Consider the following 17,908-nt stretch of genomic DNA (forward strand, 5'->3'; position numbering starts at 1 on the left):
AACAGCCGATAGATCTGGGCGTTACTGTGATAAATACACGAAAGGGGAATCGCGTTCGACATATTTTGCTTTGCAAGTAACTTCATTGGCTCAAGCGGACTGGAGGGAACGCGGGACGCATCTCCTAACTCAGTGGCTGAGTCATTAGAGCCTCTGACTATTGCGCCGAGTAATGTTTCCTCAGGTTTCCAGATTCGCCACTCTAGCGCGCTGGCACCAGGAGGATGGGACGGCGCGTTGACGGTAGCAGTCCGTGATGCGGTCGGCGTTGTATCCCGTTCCGACACGGCAGCCTGGTGCTGACCCAGCGGGGTATCCCGGAACACCAGCGAAATCGCTCGGGCGGCCTGGTAGGGCCGCCGTATCGCGGAGACTGGTGTCGTTGTTCGTTGGCTATCGCCTCGATGACCCGTCGGTCGAGTGTCCTAGGGGTGGCGAAGCGAGTCTGGTTGTAGTGTTGACTGCGGAAGCCCCCTTACTCTGACTGGGTTCTGACCCCGGGCGGAGATCGGACGTCGGGTGTAAAAGTGCAGGGGAGTCGTTTAGTGCGGTAGAGCCCTAAAATATCATTGGGCCCGCGGTTCACGGTCGCGAACCAGTCCCACATACCCCGCGCGCCCTCTAGGCGTGAAGACCTCGCAGAAGGTTCGACCCCCGGCACAAAAAAAAAGGTTTCCAGATTCGCAGATTTTGAAAAGACTTGCAACAACCGTGCTCCTATAATATGTGTCTGTATAATTTGTGTAACATGATGTTTATTATTCAGTATCTTCCGTTAGCGCTTGTAAAAAACATGACTATCTATGAGAAATACAAAATTGTTGTTTGGTTCAGATAATTTTAAAATCGATGTGAAATCTTAATAATTATTTTGTCAATCGATCATTCGTATAGTGATTATTCACATGTACTTTGCCGATTGTAAAATTTCTATTTACACATTTCACTAAATCTGAAGTTCAGATAGAAACATAACCGATTGAAGCCCAAACATAACTGGTGCTAGGAGCCCTTGTGAGTCCGTACGGGTAGGTACCACCACCCTGCCTATTTTTGCCGTGAATCAGTGATGCACTTCGGTTTGAAGGGTGGGGCAGCAGTTGTAACTATACTGAGATCTCAGAACCTATATTTCAAGGTGGGTGGCGCATTTACGCTGTAGATGTCTATGGGCTCCAGTGACCACTTAAACCTAGGTGGGCTGTGAGGTCGTCCACCCATCTAAGCAAAAAAAATAACATCAAAAAACACACACAAAAACTTATATAAGAACGTAACCAAAATTCTACATTATTCATGTGTAATATAAGCAAAAGTGTTTTGGCTGCAGACTTAGATACGCTGATACGCTACCGACATCTAACCAAAGTGCCCATCCTGACCGGGTCGCGGTGGAATTACGTATAACTCAATAACGTGACCTCGGCCAAGCGTTGCGGACTCGAGACCCAATATATAGAACAACAATACATATAACCATAAAGGATAATTGACCTTTCAACCTTAAAGGGCGGTAACAAGCTTACAGTTTATCTGATGATCTTTTTATGGGGATTAAGTTTGCTAATAAAAAATGTGGATTTATTTCGATCGCTTTTATTTAGCCTTTGTTTGATCATAGCCGATCATACGACCTACCTTATCATGTGAGATCGCCATCGTTCGTGGAAAACGCTGTAGATCTTAAACGTCTAAAAAGCTATTTTACTGACGTAAACTTCATCAAATAGAATACTAGCGACCCGCCCTCGCTTTGCTTCGGAAACTGTAATTTATTATTGATTTTTCCATTATTTAATGGATTTCATTATACATATAAACCTTCCTCTTCAATCACTCTATCTATTAAAAAAAACCGCATCAAAATCCGTTGCGTAGTTTTAAAGATTTAAGCATACATAGGGATATAGGGACAGAGAAAGCGACTTTGTTTTATACTATGTAGTGATTACTTCTAAATCGCTCTAGGCTACTTCGACATTCCTTAGGGTTTAAATCTCCAACGTTTTTACTAGTTCGTCTAATATCTTTTTCTATGCGATTAATTTTAAAACGTTCACTAAGTTCAAGAGGTTTGAATGAAACCTTGAAATTTTCCCGTTAGAGTCCCTTACTTATGCCCTGTTTGAGGGACTGAACGGACCCCAATTTATCCTTATAATTAAATTTTACTATTTAAGCATATGTCAGGTATGTTCGTGAGTTGTAGACTATGATAATTTCAAATATAACGCTTCTAATAAATAATTCATGTATGAATGAAAATGTTAGTACGAATCTCATCATCACGCAATATTAGTTATTCGAAGATTTATATTCAATAAACTATAGCTATGTTAGTTCAATTAAGTGACTAACATAGGCTAAGTTTACTGAAGGAGTTCTCCAACTCAGCGAATAGGATTAAATGTGTGCAAGTGCTATTCATGTGACGGACTACGTCTAACTATTAATTACTGTAATAATGATATTGTTAGAAACATCGGTATCCACAATGCGTTGTCCAAGGTTTCCTGCATTCACTTAACATCATGTCCATCTACTAAACTACAGTAAAACTAAAACGTATTTACAAAATTAATGAAAATTGAAATAAAAAAAAAAATTGCATTGCAAAAGTCCATTAGCGTTCCTAGAAATACTTTTATTGTGTTTTAACTAAAAAAGTTTCTTTGAATTTCATCGTTTGCAAATTATACGTCAAGAATTCTTAAGAGTGGAAGCGACAACATTTTGTGACGGACGTCTAACTATTAATTACAGTAATAATGTTATTGTTAGAAACATCGGTATCCACAATGCGTTGTCCAAGGTTTCCTGCATTCACTTAACATCATGTCCATCTACTAAACTACAGTAAAACTAAAACGTATTTACAAAATTAATGAAAATTGAAATAAAAAAAAAAATTGCATTGCAAAAGTCCATTAGCGTTCCTAGAAATACTTTTATTGTGTTTTAACTAAAAAAGTTTCTTTGAATTTCATCGTTTGCAAATTATACGTCAAGAATTCTTAAGAGTGGAAGCGACAACATTTTGTGACGGACGTCTAACTATTAATTACAGTAATAATGTTATTGTTAGAAACATCGGTATCCACAATGCGTGGTCCAAGGTTTTGTTACACGGCCTTTCTCAAACTTCTTTTAAAAAAAAAACAAAAACACTTTTCACAACTAAACTGTCTTTTATTAGACTTCACAATTTACAATACTATTGTTGACTTCTCAAACTATAGTATGTTTTAAATGTATGCTCGCGACGACTTCCAGATTCTAACTGGTTTTCTATACGATTTGATTTAACAAGAAAACTAAAAATGATGACTCTAATGGAAAAACACAGTGAATTCGTAAACGAGCTGATTAGGGTAAAGCTGCTTTGTAGAATAGTGTGTAACAGTTTCCTGCATTCACTTAACATCATGTCTATCTACTAAGCTACAATAAAACTAAAACGTATATACAATATTCATGAAATTCGAAATTAAAAAAAAAAAAATGCATTGCAAAAGTCCATTAGCGTCCCTAGGAATACTTTTATTGTGTTTTAACTAAAAAAGTTTCTTTGAATTTCATCGCTTGCAAATTATACGTCAAGAATTCTTAAGAGTGGAAGCGACAACGTTTTTACATCCAATCGCTTACTTAATAAAGAACTCCATTCTATTTATTATTCGAAAGAAAGAAAGAAAGATGTTTGTTTCTTACAGTTCCATGGAGAAAAGTAATTTTGTTGTTTGAATATTCAATTCGTTGATTTGTATTTAAATGTAATGGTATTGTGACTTCACTTAATCTTTCATTTTAAAATTGTTTTCATGTTTTCTGTAATAGTATGTTTATAAGGGAAACTGGGTTCACGCCCCATTGAGATTATCGATATATGCTTTTTTTTTTTTTTTTTTATTGCTTAGATGGATGGACGAGCTCACAGCCCAGTTGGTGTTAAGTGGCTACTGGAGCCCATAGACATCTACAACGTAAATGCGCCACAACCCACCTTGAGATATAAATTCTAAGGTCTCAGTATAGTTAGTTACAATGGCTGCCCCGCCCTTGAAACCGAAACGCATTACTGCTTCACGGCAGATATAGGCAAGGTGGTGGTACCTACCCGCGCGGACTTCCAAGATGTCCTACCACTAGTAATTGCGCAAACTATAACTTTGCGGGTTTGATTTTTATTACACGATGTTATTCCTTCACCGTGGAAGTCAATCGTGAACATTTGTTAAGTACGTATTTCATTAGAAAAATTGGTACCCGCCTGGGATTCGAACACCGGTGCATCGCTTCAACACGAATGCACCGGACGTCTTATCCTTTAGGCCACGATGACTTATTTAAGACAATTGTTGCTACGCTTCGGAATAATTCAAAATTGACTCAAAAAAGGATGAATAAATATATAACTCACTATATACTAACAACATACAGCTCATATATATACCTATATATTGATAACTCACCAAAAGATATGAGGCCGCTATTCAACATCGTAAGCTTGATGCTGTTTGGTATCGAGACCAAACTTGTTGTTCCCGATGTTCGCATGTCCTTCTTCTTCGGTTTCTTCTCCATATCATACCTGGTCGAAGACTTGGACCGATGCTTCCTCTGGCTAGTAGCCACCGAGGTGCCCCTGGGACCCGTCCGTGAAGACATCTCGAATCAAATTACGAATTCACTATAACACGTTCAGCATAAGCACATTTCACGACACACACACTATACACGTGTATAAATAATTTTAATAAAGATCATATATCAAAACTTCACTTTATATCATAAAGGTAGCATTCTCCGTAGGGTTTTTGTTTTTGCAGAATTCACACCTGAAACAAACAAAATTATCTTTAAATAAACCGAAACGAAAAATGCTTTAAAGCTTAGAATAAAGTTTGCAAAGGCTACTAAAGACTTTATTTCAGTTACTAGTTTTTCATACCTAGATTATTTTAGGAAGTAATTAAATTACTATTTTTAGATTAGACTACCGACCCTTCCGAGCTTCGCTTCGGAAACATTAAAGGACAATGCCCATTTTCTTAGGGCCTTTGGGCCCTTAAACAAAGTTGTCAAGTGATAGACAAAGAAATATCGTTTCATATTCAGAAAACGATTTTTATATTCTCACCCAGGTTTAAGAGAAATCTGTTTTTTTCTGCAGCTAAAATTAAGTTGTGAATTGTTTTCTTCGAAATCAATAATCGCTCTCATAACTAGTCACAGTGTTAAATAAGTTAATTGTGGTTAATTTTGCTAGAAATAAGCCCTTATGTACATTTTATTATTATTATATCCTCATAATAATAATACAATGAAAGTGGTTTCTGAGAATGGACTTCATTGACCCTTCTTTCGTAGCCTATACAGCCTAGTCGGTCGTAGTTATATTATTTTCATGTCAATAAAAAGCCGGTGTATCTCTTTTTATTGCTTTTTGGGAGTATTGACGTCAACTCGACGAATAGCACATTGACTGAGCATGAGTTGCCGCAGACCTTTTATCTTGAAAAAAAAAACAGTCACTGCTATGTTAGCCACAGTTTTATTCCAATGCCTCAATAATCGTTGTTCACGACGTTTAATACACAAAAAAACACCCAATATATATATTATACATCACAATAAACTTAAAAAAACATTAAAATAAAACTTCAAGTGAGGCTTCACTCGGGTTGCTGCCAAAACTCTCTGAACATAGATGATACCTAATAAGAATAAGTAATGGTGGGCCATTGAGATTTTTACTAATGGAATCATTAATGTCTAAAAATATTAAATAATTCATGGTTTTAAGTAATAATTATTATTACAATATGTATATAAATATTGAATTGAACAAGAATAAACTAAAAAAGTCTGTGAATTATAACCATTAGCAATTTTTTTTTAATTTGTTGTTCAAGTCACAAACAATTCTTTCTTTTGGCAAAATTTAGGTTTACTGTAAGGCTGTATGGGCTAAGCCCTTTGTCTGCCTATTGGCAAATTTCAAAACTATGAGTTTTCGGATGTTATCAAATAAGTAATTTATTTTTTTGTAAAACAATGCCAGGGTGAAAGAAATTTATTTATTTATTTAAGGATTACCGACAGGGTTTACAGTAAGACATAAAATAACATTGACATGTATAGAGCAATTGATAATTGATAACTTGAAATGTTGATACATAAACTAAACAACGTGAAAAAATAAGGTATAGTTTTTCAAGTACAAATAGTTTTGACACAAAGTTGGCCCACTTTTGGGCGTTGTCCTTTATTATTGATAGCTGAGTCCCGCGATGCTACCCGCGGGTGACGTCGCGGGGCGAAGCTAGTCTAAAAGGTTGCCTAAGTTACTCCTTATATTATCAGCTACATATCAGTGAAAGTCTCGTCAGAATCAGTCCAGCCGTTCCAGAGATTAGCCGGAACAAACAGGCAGACAGACAAAAATTGTAAAAAATGTTATTTTGGTGTATGTACCGTATATAAATATGCATGTAGTACAAAGCGGTTATTTCCATATTACAAACAGACACTCCAATTTTATTTATATGTATAGATGGTTATCTAATTCAGAGCCCATAGGCATGGCATCGTGCATGCTATCAATCACCTTGAAACGTGATGTCGAAATCTCAACTGCATTATATAAAAATTGTTCCGCCCTTTAAGCCGTGAAGCAGTTATGCGTATCACCCAGAAGTAGGTAGGGTGGTGGTACCTACCCGCGCGGACTCACCAGAGGTCCTACCACCAGTAATTACGCAAATTATAGTTTTGCTGGTTTGATTTTTAGTACACTATGTTATTCCTTCACCGTGGAAGTCAATCGTGAACATTTGTTGAGCACGTATTTCATTAGAAAAATCGGTACACGCTTGGGATTCGAACACCGGTGCATCGCTCAACACGAATGCACCGGACGTCTTATCCCTTAGGCCACGACGACTTCAGATGTCTCCTGGCGGAAAGAAATGGATAAAAAGAGCCATAGACGGTGCTCCATTGTGCAAATTTGGAGAGGCGCAGTCGACTGTGGCCCGATGATGATGATAGTGATGATGCAATAAACAAACATGTTTAAATGAAAAGTTCGTTATACATATTACGCTTACAGTTTATACGGCCGTTTCTAAACCTTACACAATGTCAAAACCACGCCAATGCCAGCCGTAAAACGTGTTTATTTTGGTGTGTATATATGTACTATAGTATCTCTGCAATAATGTTCTGCTGTGAGCTGATGTCGGACGTCTTAAAATAAAACAATTGATTGGTGTCGTATTTGACCGATGCCTGTTTGTTATTCGTTCGTTTGTAATTTTAAAGTTTTTTTGTGGTTCGGCACAAAAACCGATAACATAAACCGTTGTTTTCAAAACTCTCATTTGTTTCCTTTATCGGTATTAAAAATTGTCGTAAAATAATACAACTAAACATATTTTTTTCATATTTTGCACTAGCTCATTCATAATTTTCCAAAGCGCACTACATATGCCTCTGAATACGTCGCTTAGGAAAATTTATTAGTATTCTTAGTATAAACCACTACATAGAACGCACTCACTGATCCGACGGATATAATAATAAGAAGCGCTCTGTGGAATTGTTCGAGATGATACCGGCATCTCGTTTTTACCATCGCACCGCCCGCCACCGGAGTAGAGTTCATCCATACTACCTGGAGCCACTGCGGTCATCCACAGTGCGTTTCCAGAGGACTTTTTTGCCACGTACCATCCGGCTATGGAATGAGCTCCCCTCCACGGTGTTTCCTGAGCCCTATGTCATGTCCTTCTTAAAACGAGGCTTGTGGAGAGTATTAAGCGGTATTGCGGCGGCTTGGCTCTGCCCCTGGCAGTGCTGAAGTCCATGGGCGATGGTAAGTACTCACCATCAGGTGGGCCGTACGCTCGTCTGCCTACAATAGCAATAAAAAAAAAGTCCCAACGCAAGAGCTTCCAAAAAAAAAAATATATATATATATAGCACAGAAAACACAGAACAGATATTGTCATTGCAATTAACGCCAAGGACGTTTTCTTAATAATTAAATTATTGTTTGTGAAATAACAGAAAGTAATCGCCAGCTCTCCGGCATTAACGCTTTCGACTTGTAAATATAATACTTTAAAATTAAATGAAGAATGACAACGTAATTAATTGTGATGACTTTTTCCCACTCGCCGTATGACACGCATTTTAATTTTTATCGATTAGTGGATTTATTTCAAACGACCTAGACGAGATGACATTTTGTTAATTTGACGTCTTTTTTTATGAATGAGGGATTACTGGTAGCCCACAGGCCTTTCCAGTTTCACCAGGACAGGTGGGCGAGCAAAGGCTCAGCTAGGAGGGGTTGGATTTGCTAGCACCGTGAATTTTACGTCTAAAACATGTGTTACTATAAAGTTAATACTATTATTTTTTACTTATAACTTAAAACATCCTGCTAAATGTGCTATTGTTATTTGAGTTGTCTATAACTATTCCCTAGGATCACCAGCGCATACTAAAATCGAAGCCTGTCTTGTTTTGTGGTATTACATTGTTTTGTTGAAAGAATTTAGAGGAATACAAAGAAAGATCTCAAGCTTACAATCAGCACTAGATATCATTATTGCATGAAACAATACTAACAATATCGTTGACGTCATAAAAACGTTCTTCGTAATCTAAATACGTCTGTGAACACAGCATTTAAATTCGAAATGTTATTCGTGTTTTTTTCCTCCTACCTATGCTGAAAGCCTTGAGAGGCTATTTCAGCTTCACCCTAACGTTTATAGGTGAGCTCACGGGGCTCAAACCGGAGAGTTGCTAACACTGACCCTAGCAAGAGCAGTGCTTCGCAGAATCTACTACCGGATCGGAAACGCGACCCACTGAGAAGATCCGGCGAGAAACTCAGTAGACTGTGTCTATAGGTTAGTTCGCTCGTCGAGCTCTTCGTCGCTAGCGACGGGTTCGACGAGGACGGTGACCGGTGGATTCGCATTAAATGATAAAATAATACTTATATGAAGCATAATATTCTCATCGAGTAATTTCTAAAAAACATCCGCCCGAATGAGCACTTATTGAATTTCTGAAACCGGCAAATCGTTTTGTAAACAAAACACTTAAGACGTACTAAAAACATCGAAACGGATCTCCATTCTGATTTGCTCTAAACGTATTTTCTATCTACACGAGTGCGCTATCAAAGTATTTATAAGACAGTGTTGCTATTAAACAGAAACCAAAGAACAGATGGGGTTTTGCAAAGTAAATTCCAGAACGATTGTAATCATAGCTGTAAATAGACGCTGCATGCACATTGTTGCTGCATGTTCTTGACAAAATACATGTATCTAATAGAAATTATTTAATTTTGCCTGCCTTTTGTATGCCTTCGTAGGGTGCTAGAATTCTTCGGACATATTGCTCGTAAAGAGGGTCACAATCTAGAACAACTGATGGTGACAGGAAAGGTAGATGGCAAACGTCCCGGAGGACGCAGTCCCACGAGATGGTCGGACCAAATACGATTTTCTCTAAACATCAACTTCCACAATGCCCTTCATGAAGCTAAGGATCGCAGCAGATGGAGGGAAATCGTACGGGAGAAACTGATGCAGCGGGGGAGTCACGAATTATCGAACATCAATTCATTTTTATATATAGAGATTACATAAATTAATCAGCAGTTGTCATATTTGGCTCTGAATCAAAAGGACATAGCTAAGATCCTGTAGTTTAAGAGGCACGTAGATTGTTCCTTGTTGAAATTAATTTTTTTCTTCATATCTTTTCATGTACTATCTCTAGCTAGCCCGTACATGTCCTTTGTCTGTAAGAGCATAGGACAACACAGAGCAGTACAAAAAAGAATTAGGAGAATTAAGTTTATATAGTAATCTCTTCGATTTTAGCGAGTCGTAAACATAATGATAACTATTTTGGCTGTTTAATTTCGGATTTTTATTGTTGTTATATTACTTCCTTCGTCTTGAATACTACACAGTTTTCGTGGTAGCACGCGTCCGTGGTAAGTAATGGTTTTTATTTATGAAATTTATATATTTTCGAAGAGTGTTTGTTATAGGTGTACATAGAATATGCATATATGTTGCCATTATGAAAATACGCACACTCAATTTCAATTATAGACGTTGCTGCTATATTGCTACCAGCACTTCACAGTGGTTTTAGGTTTTCATAAACAATATCACTAAACAGTCACTTTACTAATTAATATATTTAAAAGGGTATAAAGCTCGCGAAACAAGGTTTTAACTTTTAGATTACACCATTGAAAAGTTTGGGGGATACCTTATAAGAATATTTCTTCCAAATTTAGCACTTAGCATACTGTAGTTACTAGTGCGTAGGTTGTTTAAAACTTATGGCGTTACTACGTGCTTACGTAAAACTAAAGAAAATATGCCACATGCGTAGATAGGTAGCGGATTGCTTCTGTCCCTGGCATGCTGACGTCAATAGGGCGTTTTTGCCTGCATGGGCTATAAAAAAAAAGTCAAATTTATTTAGTTTATTTAATTTATTTATTCAACTTTTATGCACAAAAGTACAATGGCGGACTTAATGCCTGAAGCATTCACTAACAGTCAACCAAGCGTGGTGTAAAGAGTCCTGTGGTATGTGCATTCGTTTTTGAGAAATAAGCGAGCGAGTGCGAACGAGCATACAGCCCACCTGATGGTGAGTGGTTACCGTCGCCCACGGACTTCAGCAATGCCGGGGGCAGAGCCAAGCCGCTGCCTACCGTTAAGTACTCTCCACAAGCCTCGTTTGAAGATGATATGATATGTCATAGCGCTTAATTCATAATAATTACATTAATTAATGGTATTAAACTGGTTTTTACTGGTGGTTTTTACCGCTTATGAGTCCGCGCGGGTGGTACCACACCCCGTCTATTTCTGCCGAGAAGCAGTAATGCGTTTCAGTTTTAAGGGTGGGGCAGCCGTTATAACTATACTGAGACCTTAGAATTCATATCTCGAGGTGGGCGGCATCATTTATGTTGTAGATGTCTATGTGCTCCGGTAACCACTTAACAACCAGATGGGCTGTGAGCTCATCTAAGCAATAAAAAAAAAACACGGGTTGAAGAAGAGTAGAGAGAGACATTAATTAATTAATTACACATAATACACTCATTTACTAATTCATATTCCAATTAGATGATTGTAAAAAGCTAGAGGTGCGAATTAAACCATGTGGGATGTATTTTAAGACATTGAGTGACGGATGCGGCTTACATTAGGGAGACAATTTACAAATTAATTTGCGACAAAAAAAAATCGGTCCCTTTTAAGGGTAATCAGTCTATACGACGCCTTATTTGAGATAAAACTCTTGTTTTTCATATCACTCGTTGAGTCTTTTTTTCCTACCATATCGTTGAGAGACCATTTCCGCATAACCGGGCGAGTAGGTGAGCTCACGGGGCTCAAGCCTGACGCTGTTGCTAACACGAACCCTAGCAAGAGCCGTGCTTCGCAGAATCTACCACCGGATCGGAAACGCGATCCAGTGAGAAGATCGAACAAGAAACTTGGAACATGAGTTCTAAGTTTCAGTTGTAAAGTACTACCCCACCCTTTAAACCGTAACGCTTACTGTTTCACTGCAGAAATGGGCAGGATGGTGGTACTTAACCGTACAGGCTCACAACACACCCTGCCAAAAGTTTTGAGACAAATAGTGTTTACGTTAGAGCCAGTCACGAAATCTGTACAAGTATAAATGTTTTAAAAAGGTAAAATTGAATATTATATACCAGGGGCACAAAAACACAAATAGCATCGATTTGTATTATGAATGACAGTTTCATGGTACACATTCAAAAATGAAAAAATCGGGATTATTGCTTTCTTTTTGAAGTGAAACTTCTTTAGAATCGTTGTGATTTCAAACCCGATGAAACGAAAAAATAAGTCCATAGAGACACAAACACATAAATGTATAGGATTCAGCCGGCGAGAGAATGAGATAGAAAACATTAGACGTTCTCGGTCTCCTCTTTGTGCGACTCTTCGTAGCATCCTGTGCTTTTTTTTTTGCTTAGATGTGTGGACGAGCTCACAGCCCACCTGGTGTTAAGTGATTACTGGAACCATAGATATCTACAACGTTAAATGCGCCACATACCTTGAGATATAGTTCTAAAGTCTCAGTATCGTCACAACGGCTGCCCCGCCCTTCAAACCGAAACACATTACTGCTTCACGGCAGAAATAGGCGGAATAGTGTAGTGGAATAGTCAGTATATCTACATCTATATCTTATTTACAAGTTTCACTTCTACCGTATGTGACTTGCACACACACACATTTTTTTTTTTTTCAAAACTTCCGTTCACGTGAATTCGTGATGTTATTCAGATCACTGACGAATAAAATGCTCATGCAGTTGGCGAACGTTTTTGGAGCGACTACGTCACTAAGGCGTCACGTTTTTGGCAGCCGAGCCACGCGGGTTCGACGCGGGGACATTCCCCTGCACTGATTTGGGCATTATGCCCGGCCAGAACAATTGTACATACGCTCCGAAAGATCCTAAGAGACGCTGAATTAATTTTAGTACTGAGTACCTATCTTTTAATAATTCGTCAATTTAGTGCTCTTAATATTTCCTAATGACGAATTTTATGTTTATTTCCGCTTGGAATCTGACGTAACCAAAAATATAAATTTATTAATAGAGCATTCGTGTATTAGTTTGTTTAAATTAAGTGAACTATTAAATTGACTAATAGTGAAGGCCGCTAGGGGACTTCACTCTCATCCCTGGAGACCGTGGATTCGAAGCGACAGTTGATCTCTAGTTATTGTAATAAGGGAATAAATAATCGAAGAAACCAATAACAAGGATGAGCTTAACTCAAATTAGACATGTTTTTTTCTAGCAAACTCATAATGCTTATAGCGAAATCAGATATAAAAAAGGTCTAAATTGTAAAACATAACTCAATATAATTTAAAAAAAGTAATAACTACCGGTAACCTTCCTAATAACATGGTTTTTCACAACACGGTTCCACTCTAAAACGAAAAGAAAATTTCCCCAATACCTTCTTATAACATGGTACTTCTACAACACAATAATGAGATTTTTGTTTAAAATTATTTAGCAAGTTAGTTACATTATTCACTATGAACCTACGAATAAATAATAAGTCAGGAAATGTAACTGCGCTCTAAAAATGACCCAACAAAAGTCGTGTCCAAGTAGGCGGTGCTTAAAAGTCGTGTCCAATCTACTATGAACACACAATATATATGAGAATAACCGACATTTTTACTGCTTTATTTTTTATGTATAGTTAAAAAATTACATACACGAATATTTGAGATGTTTCATTCAGAAAAATTACTTTCCATTTTGTAGCGGCTTCTATTATCATATAACACGGTTTCGCACAACACGTTTCTTTGTAGGAACGTACATATCTACCGTGTTATAAGAAGGGCTATCTGTATTCCTTTCGTATAAGGAATCTGAAACATCGCATGCAAGAAACCGAATGACCCAGATAGATATATTTGATTACTTGAATATGATCGTATTGGTCATGGAATGTCCCAGCCGTGACGTTTCTGGCACGATGCCCATTCCTACCGGATCTTCGTAATCAAAACATTACATAAAACACTCGACTATTTAGTTACTTGGATTCATTTCAGTAATCAAACTGGGACTTGATTAAAGTGTGTTTTATTCAAGTTCAGATTAATCAATTCAAGATCATAGTTTTAGAGATGACTAATGACAGAATGATTGCGATGTGGTCACTGTTATCGTTCAAAATAATTAATAGTAAGCATACAAATTATATGATTATGCTTCAAAATATCCTTGCAAACGCTCCAACTTTCCGGAAATAAGTAGGATGGTTCTTATCCATACAGGCTTACATATCTCTTACCACTAAATAGGGCCTAAATTGTACACATTTAACTCTTGCGTGATTTCACTGATTTAGCTGATAAAAGACATATTAGGAAGCGCAAAAAGGACACTAATAAATCCTTTAACTCTTAAACCATTAACGGAGATTGAGGTATTGCAGCATAATGGAAAAAATAGAATTAAAAAATTTGTTCCTTATCATAAAAATAATGTTACCTCCTTCAGCATTTTTCTCATTTCTGTGAAATAGCGACTCTAATTGCTTTATTTGTCTCTTACTGTAGAAATCGGACAACTGCGGAGTCTCGTAAAACTTTAACTTCGGACTCTTAGATTGGTACATTATTTCATTAGTTGTCCATGGTATGTATTAACGACAGGGACATATTAAATAATCAGTAAAATAAATTAAGTAAAACAATAAATTTGAAACATTTCCAGAAAATGTTGAGTTCAAAGAAAAATATATTTCGAATTCCTGCAAATTTCCGGCAAAATATTTCGATCGCATCTCATGAATGGAATCCGTAAACACTGAGTCACTGTGTTCTTCAATGAAAATATTTCGATGCAATCCAGAGCAGGAAAATGTTTATTTTCATAAAGCCTCTACGTTTCCTAGTTAGTAAAACCCACAGGCACTACAAATTATTGAATTTATATAGGAATTAAACATACATTATTCTCAACAACTTGCAACTTTCAGTCAAAAATTCTTACAAATGCCCCCATAAAAATTACCAAGGAATTCATTGTAAGATTACATGTTTTGGATTTGAAACAATTTTTTTTGTTGGTAAATTTACCGATCCAGAAGTTTCTGACATTTATGCCACCATAATGCCCTACAGGCCTGCCTTCACGGAATTCTTCGTTCATCAGTCTTCCACCTCATCAAGATGAGTAATTAAAACAAAACAGAAGCTATATACTGCCTATGGACAGAAATAATTAAAGGTTCGCCGCCTCTGGCCTCATCTGATTACCATGGAGATTGACTTTCCAACGCAATTTAGTTTCAAATCAAATTCATTGCTAAGTCTAATAAATCTTAAGTCGTCGATGCGAATAAAAATTAATTTCGCTTCATTTAAATACAAATTATTTATTAAAAAAACAAAGTTTGCGATATTTTGAAAATTTGCCAACGTTTATAAAATTATCGGGTCTCATATTTTTCTTGTTTATGATCGGTTTTAGTCTTGTCATAATGTTATAGCTCTTTTTATGAGTTATTTAATAGCTGTATTATTGGCAGATGCTTTCGAGTCAGCCGGAAGCTTGACGCATTTCGTTCATTATGACAACGATTTTGGACAATGTCAACGGACTTGACCTTTTTCTCTTCGCCAGCTTGACACTGTCCTGTAATATTAATATAGTTTATGTAATTAATGTATTACGCACTTTAATATGAATATTATTATGTCATTTAGCATACACGCTATGCCATCTTATCCGCTTATGCGGTCATATAGACCGAAATGTCGCTTTATTTAAGCGTATCATAAGGTCCAATTAAGCGTTATAACAGAACTATTACTGGTGGTAGGACCTCTTGTGAGTCCGCGCGGGTAGGTACCACCGCCCTGCCTATTTCTGCTGTGAATCAGTAATGCGTTTCGGTTTGAAGGGTGGGGCAGCCGTTGTAACTATACTGAGATCTTAGAACTTATATCTCAAGGTGGGTGGCGCATTTACGTCGTAGATGTCCATGGGCTCCAGTAGCCACTTAATATCAGGTGGGCTGTGAGCTCGTCCACCCATCTAAGGAATAAAAAAAAAAACACTTTTCGCTTAAAATCTCTAAGATGCGTTTAGAATTTTTCATTTTAAAAGCAAAGGAGCATACGATTGACGCGCACCGAATGATATGATCATATTGCTTTACTCTTCGAACTAGAATGCATCACTGATTCGCGCTAGAAATACACAAGTTAGAAGCTAAGAAGTTACCCGTGAATACAAATCGAAGACATTGCGATAAATCTTGTGAATCTTAACAGGAACAAGATGATGTTAAAACACATTTTTTATTTTTTAGGTTAACACTATCCAGAATACGACATTACGAAAACATATTTAATCGTGACCATTTAAAATACTGAGAAACAAAATTATTGGCGCATTTACGTCGTAGATTACTATGGGCTCCATTAACCACTTAACAGCAAGTGGACTGTGAGCTCGTCCACCCGTCTAAGCAAAAAAATAATTCAAAAAATATAATACTGTAGTAAAATATACGGTATAATAAAAGGTACACTTACGAAGAGAGATTTATACAAAGAATTACCTAATTTCTTCTTGTTCTTACCGTAATAGAAAGTCATTATGTATTCTAGTTGGGAAAGGTTATTGCCCAATGGCAGCCCCTTTGGGTATGGAAGACAACACTTTCTAAGTATTAATAGTATGATGGTGGTAGGGCATCTTGTGAGCACGCATGGATACCACTACCTTTTTTTTTCGGGCCGGTGCCGAACTTCCTATGAGGGGCCCGCGCCTGGGGGTGCGCGGGTGATGTGGGACTTGACAGTTTGCAGATGTTGAGAGCAGACTGCGAGCCCACAAGGGCCGTTTTAGCGCCCTACCCACCAAACGACTCGCCTTGCACTCTCTCACTCGACGTCCGATTTCCACCCAGGGTCAGAACCCAGACAGAGTAGGGGGGCTCCCGCGGTCAACACTACAACCAGACTCACGACGTCTCGGTTTGAAGTTTGAGGCAGTCGTTATATTGAGAAACTGAGACTTAGAACTCAAGTCTGAAGTTGAGTGACGGTATTTACGCTGTTAATGCCAATGGGCATCAATGATCACTTAATTATAATAATCCCTAATAATCACTAAAGAATTATGATAATCCTTACGTAGCAACATTGTGCTTTATTCATAAATAAACAATGACATAATGTAAGTAAATGCAAGAGACGTAGTAAAATCGAGTTTCCGCAAGTGGTCGAATTTATTTCTTAATACAAGTGAAGCTCGTGGGAAATCCGGGCTATCTCGTAACTCGCGGCCTCAGGGATTAGACGAAAGTTCACAAGGAACCCTGATTTGATTGTCCTCTTTGCTTATATCGGTTAAATGGCTTTTGTATCAATTGGACTAATGCATAGCAGCCAAGTTGAAATGTTAATTGTGTGGTCACAGACATCACGAAAACAGTAACTATAAATTTTGTTGCAATAATACTGCATTTGAAACATCGGAAAATTCAAGATGAATTCGATTTTGTTCGTGAATTTTTATTAGTTTCTTTTGTTAACAACTAGCGACCCGCTCTCGTTTCGCTTCGGAAACTGTTATTTATTATTGATTTCCCCTCTATTTAATGGATGTTATTATACATATAAACCTTCCTCTTCAATCACTCTATCTATTAAAAAAACCGCATCAAAATCTGTTGCGTAGTTTTAAAGATTTGAGCATACATAGGGACAGAGAAAGCGACTTTGTTTTATACTATTTAGTGATGAAAAAGATCCTCCTGGTTTGATGTGCTCATATTATAAAATATTATAGTATAAACGTGGATTTTATGACTTTTTATTGTTATTGTATTTAAATTTTGCTCTTATATTTAATATTTCAAGATGTTTTTGTTTGTACCTATAATTGAGGTGATATTATACTTACAAACTAAGCTGAGATTTCGCTGAATGAATGCAATACAGGAGATGTGAAATTTTTAATTTAATATGAATTTTCTCTTTCGAATCTCGGTGAATAGAGCATTCATTGGAGAATGGAGGCCAGCCCAAGTCCACGACCACCATGCCTACCTTTAGGATTTCGACCTCACGTTTCAAGGCCGGTGACAATATTCACGGTGTGATGTCTATACGGTTTGGTAATAAGTGGTTACCGGAAGAGCTGTAACTTTCTGCACTCAATTATGCGATAACTTATTTTTCTTTGAATATTCTGTAAATGGGCGAAGAATAAATGAGATAATAATAATAACATGAGAGAGAGAGGA

At 37.3% G+C, this 17,908-nt stretch overlaps 1 protein-coding gene across 2 annotated transcripts in view; it reads right to left on the reverse strand.

Moving 5' to 3' along the window:
• The window catches only part of Ptp36E (protein tyrosine phosphatase 36E), a 146,676-nt gene that overhangs the window by 60,230 nt on the left and 68,538 nt on the right, over window positions 1-17,908 (reverse strand). For both annotated transcript variants that reach the window (XM_028169638.2, XM_028169636.2), the window contains exon 2: window positions 4,473-4,838. In XM_028169638.2, the coding sequence (XP_028025439.1) occupies window positions 4,473-4,668 (196 nt within the window). In that variant the 5' untranslated portion in view covers window positions 4,669-4,838. The remainder of the gene's footprint in view (window positions 1-4,472; window positions 4,839-17,908) is intronic.

Source organism: Bombyx mandarina, chromosome 19 (genome assembly GCF_030267445.1).
Source record: "Bombyx mandarina strain Sakado chromosome 19, ASM3026744v2".
Classification (NCBI taxonomy): domain Eukaryota; kingdom Metazoa; phylum Arthropoda; class Insecta; order Lepidoptera; family Bombycidae; genus Bombyx; species Bombyx mandarina.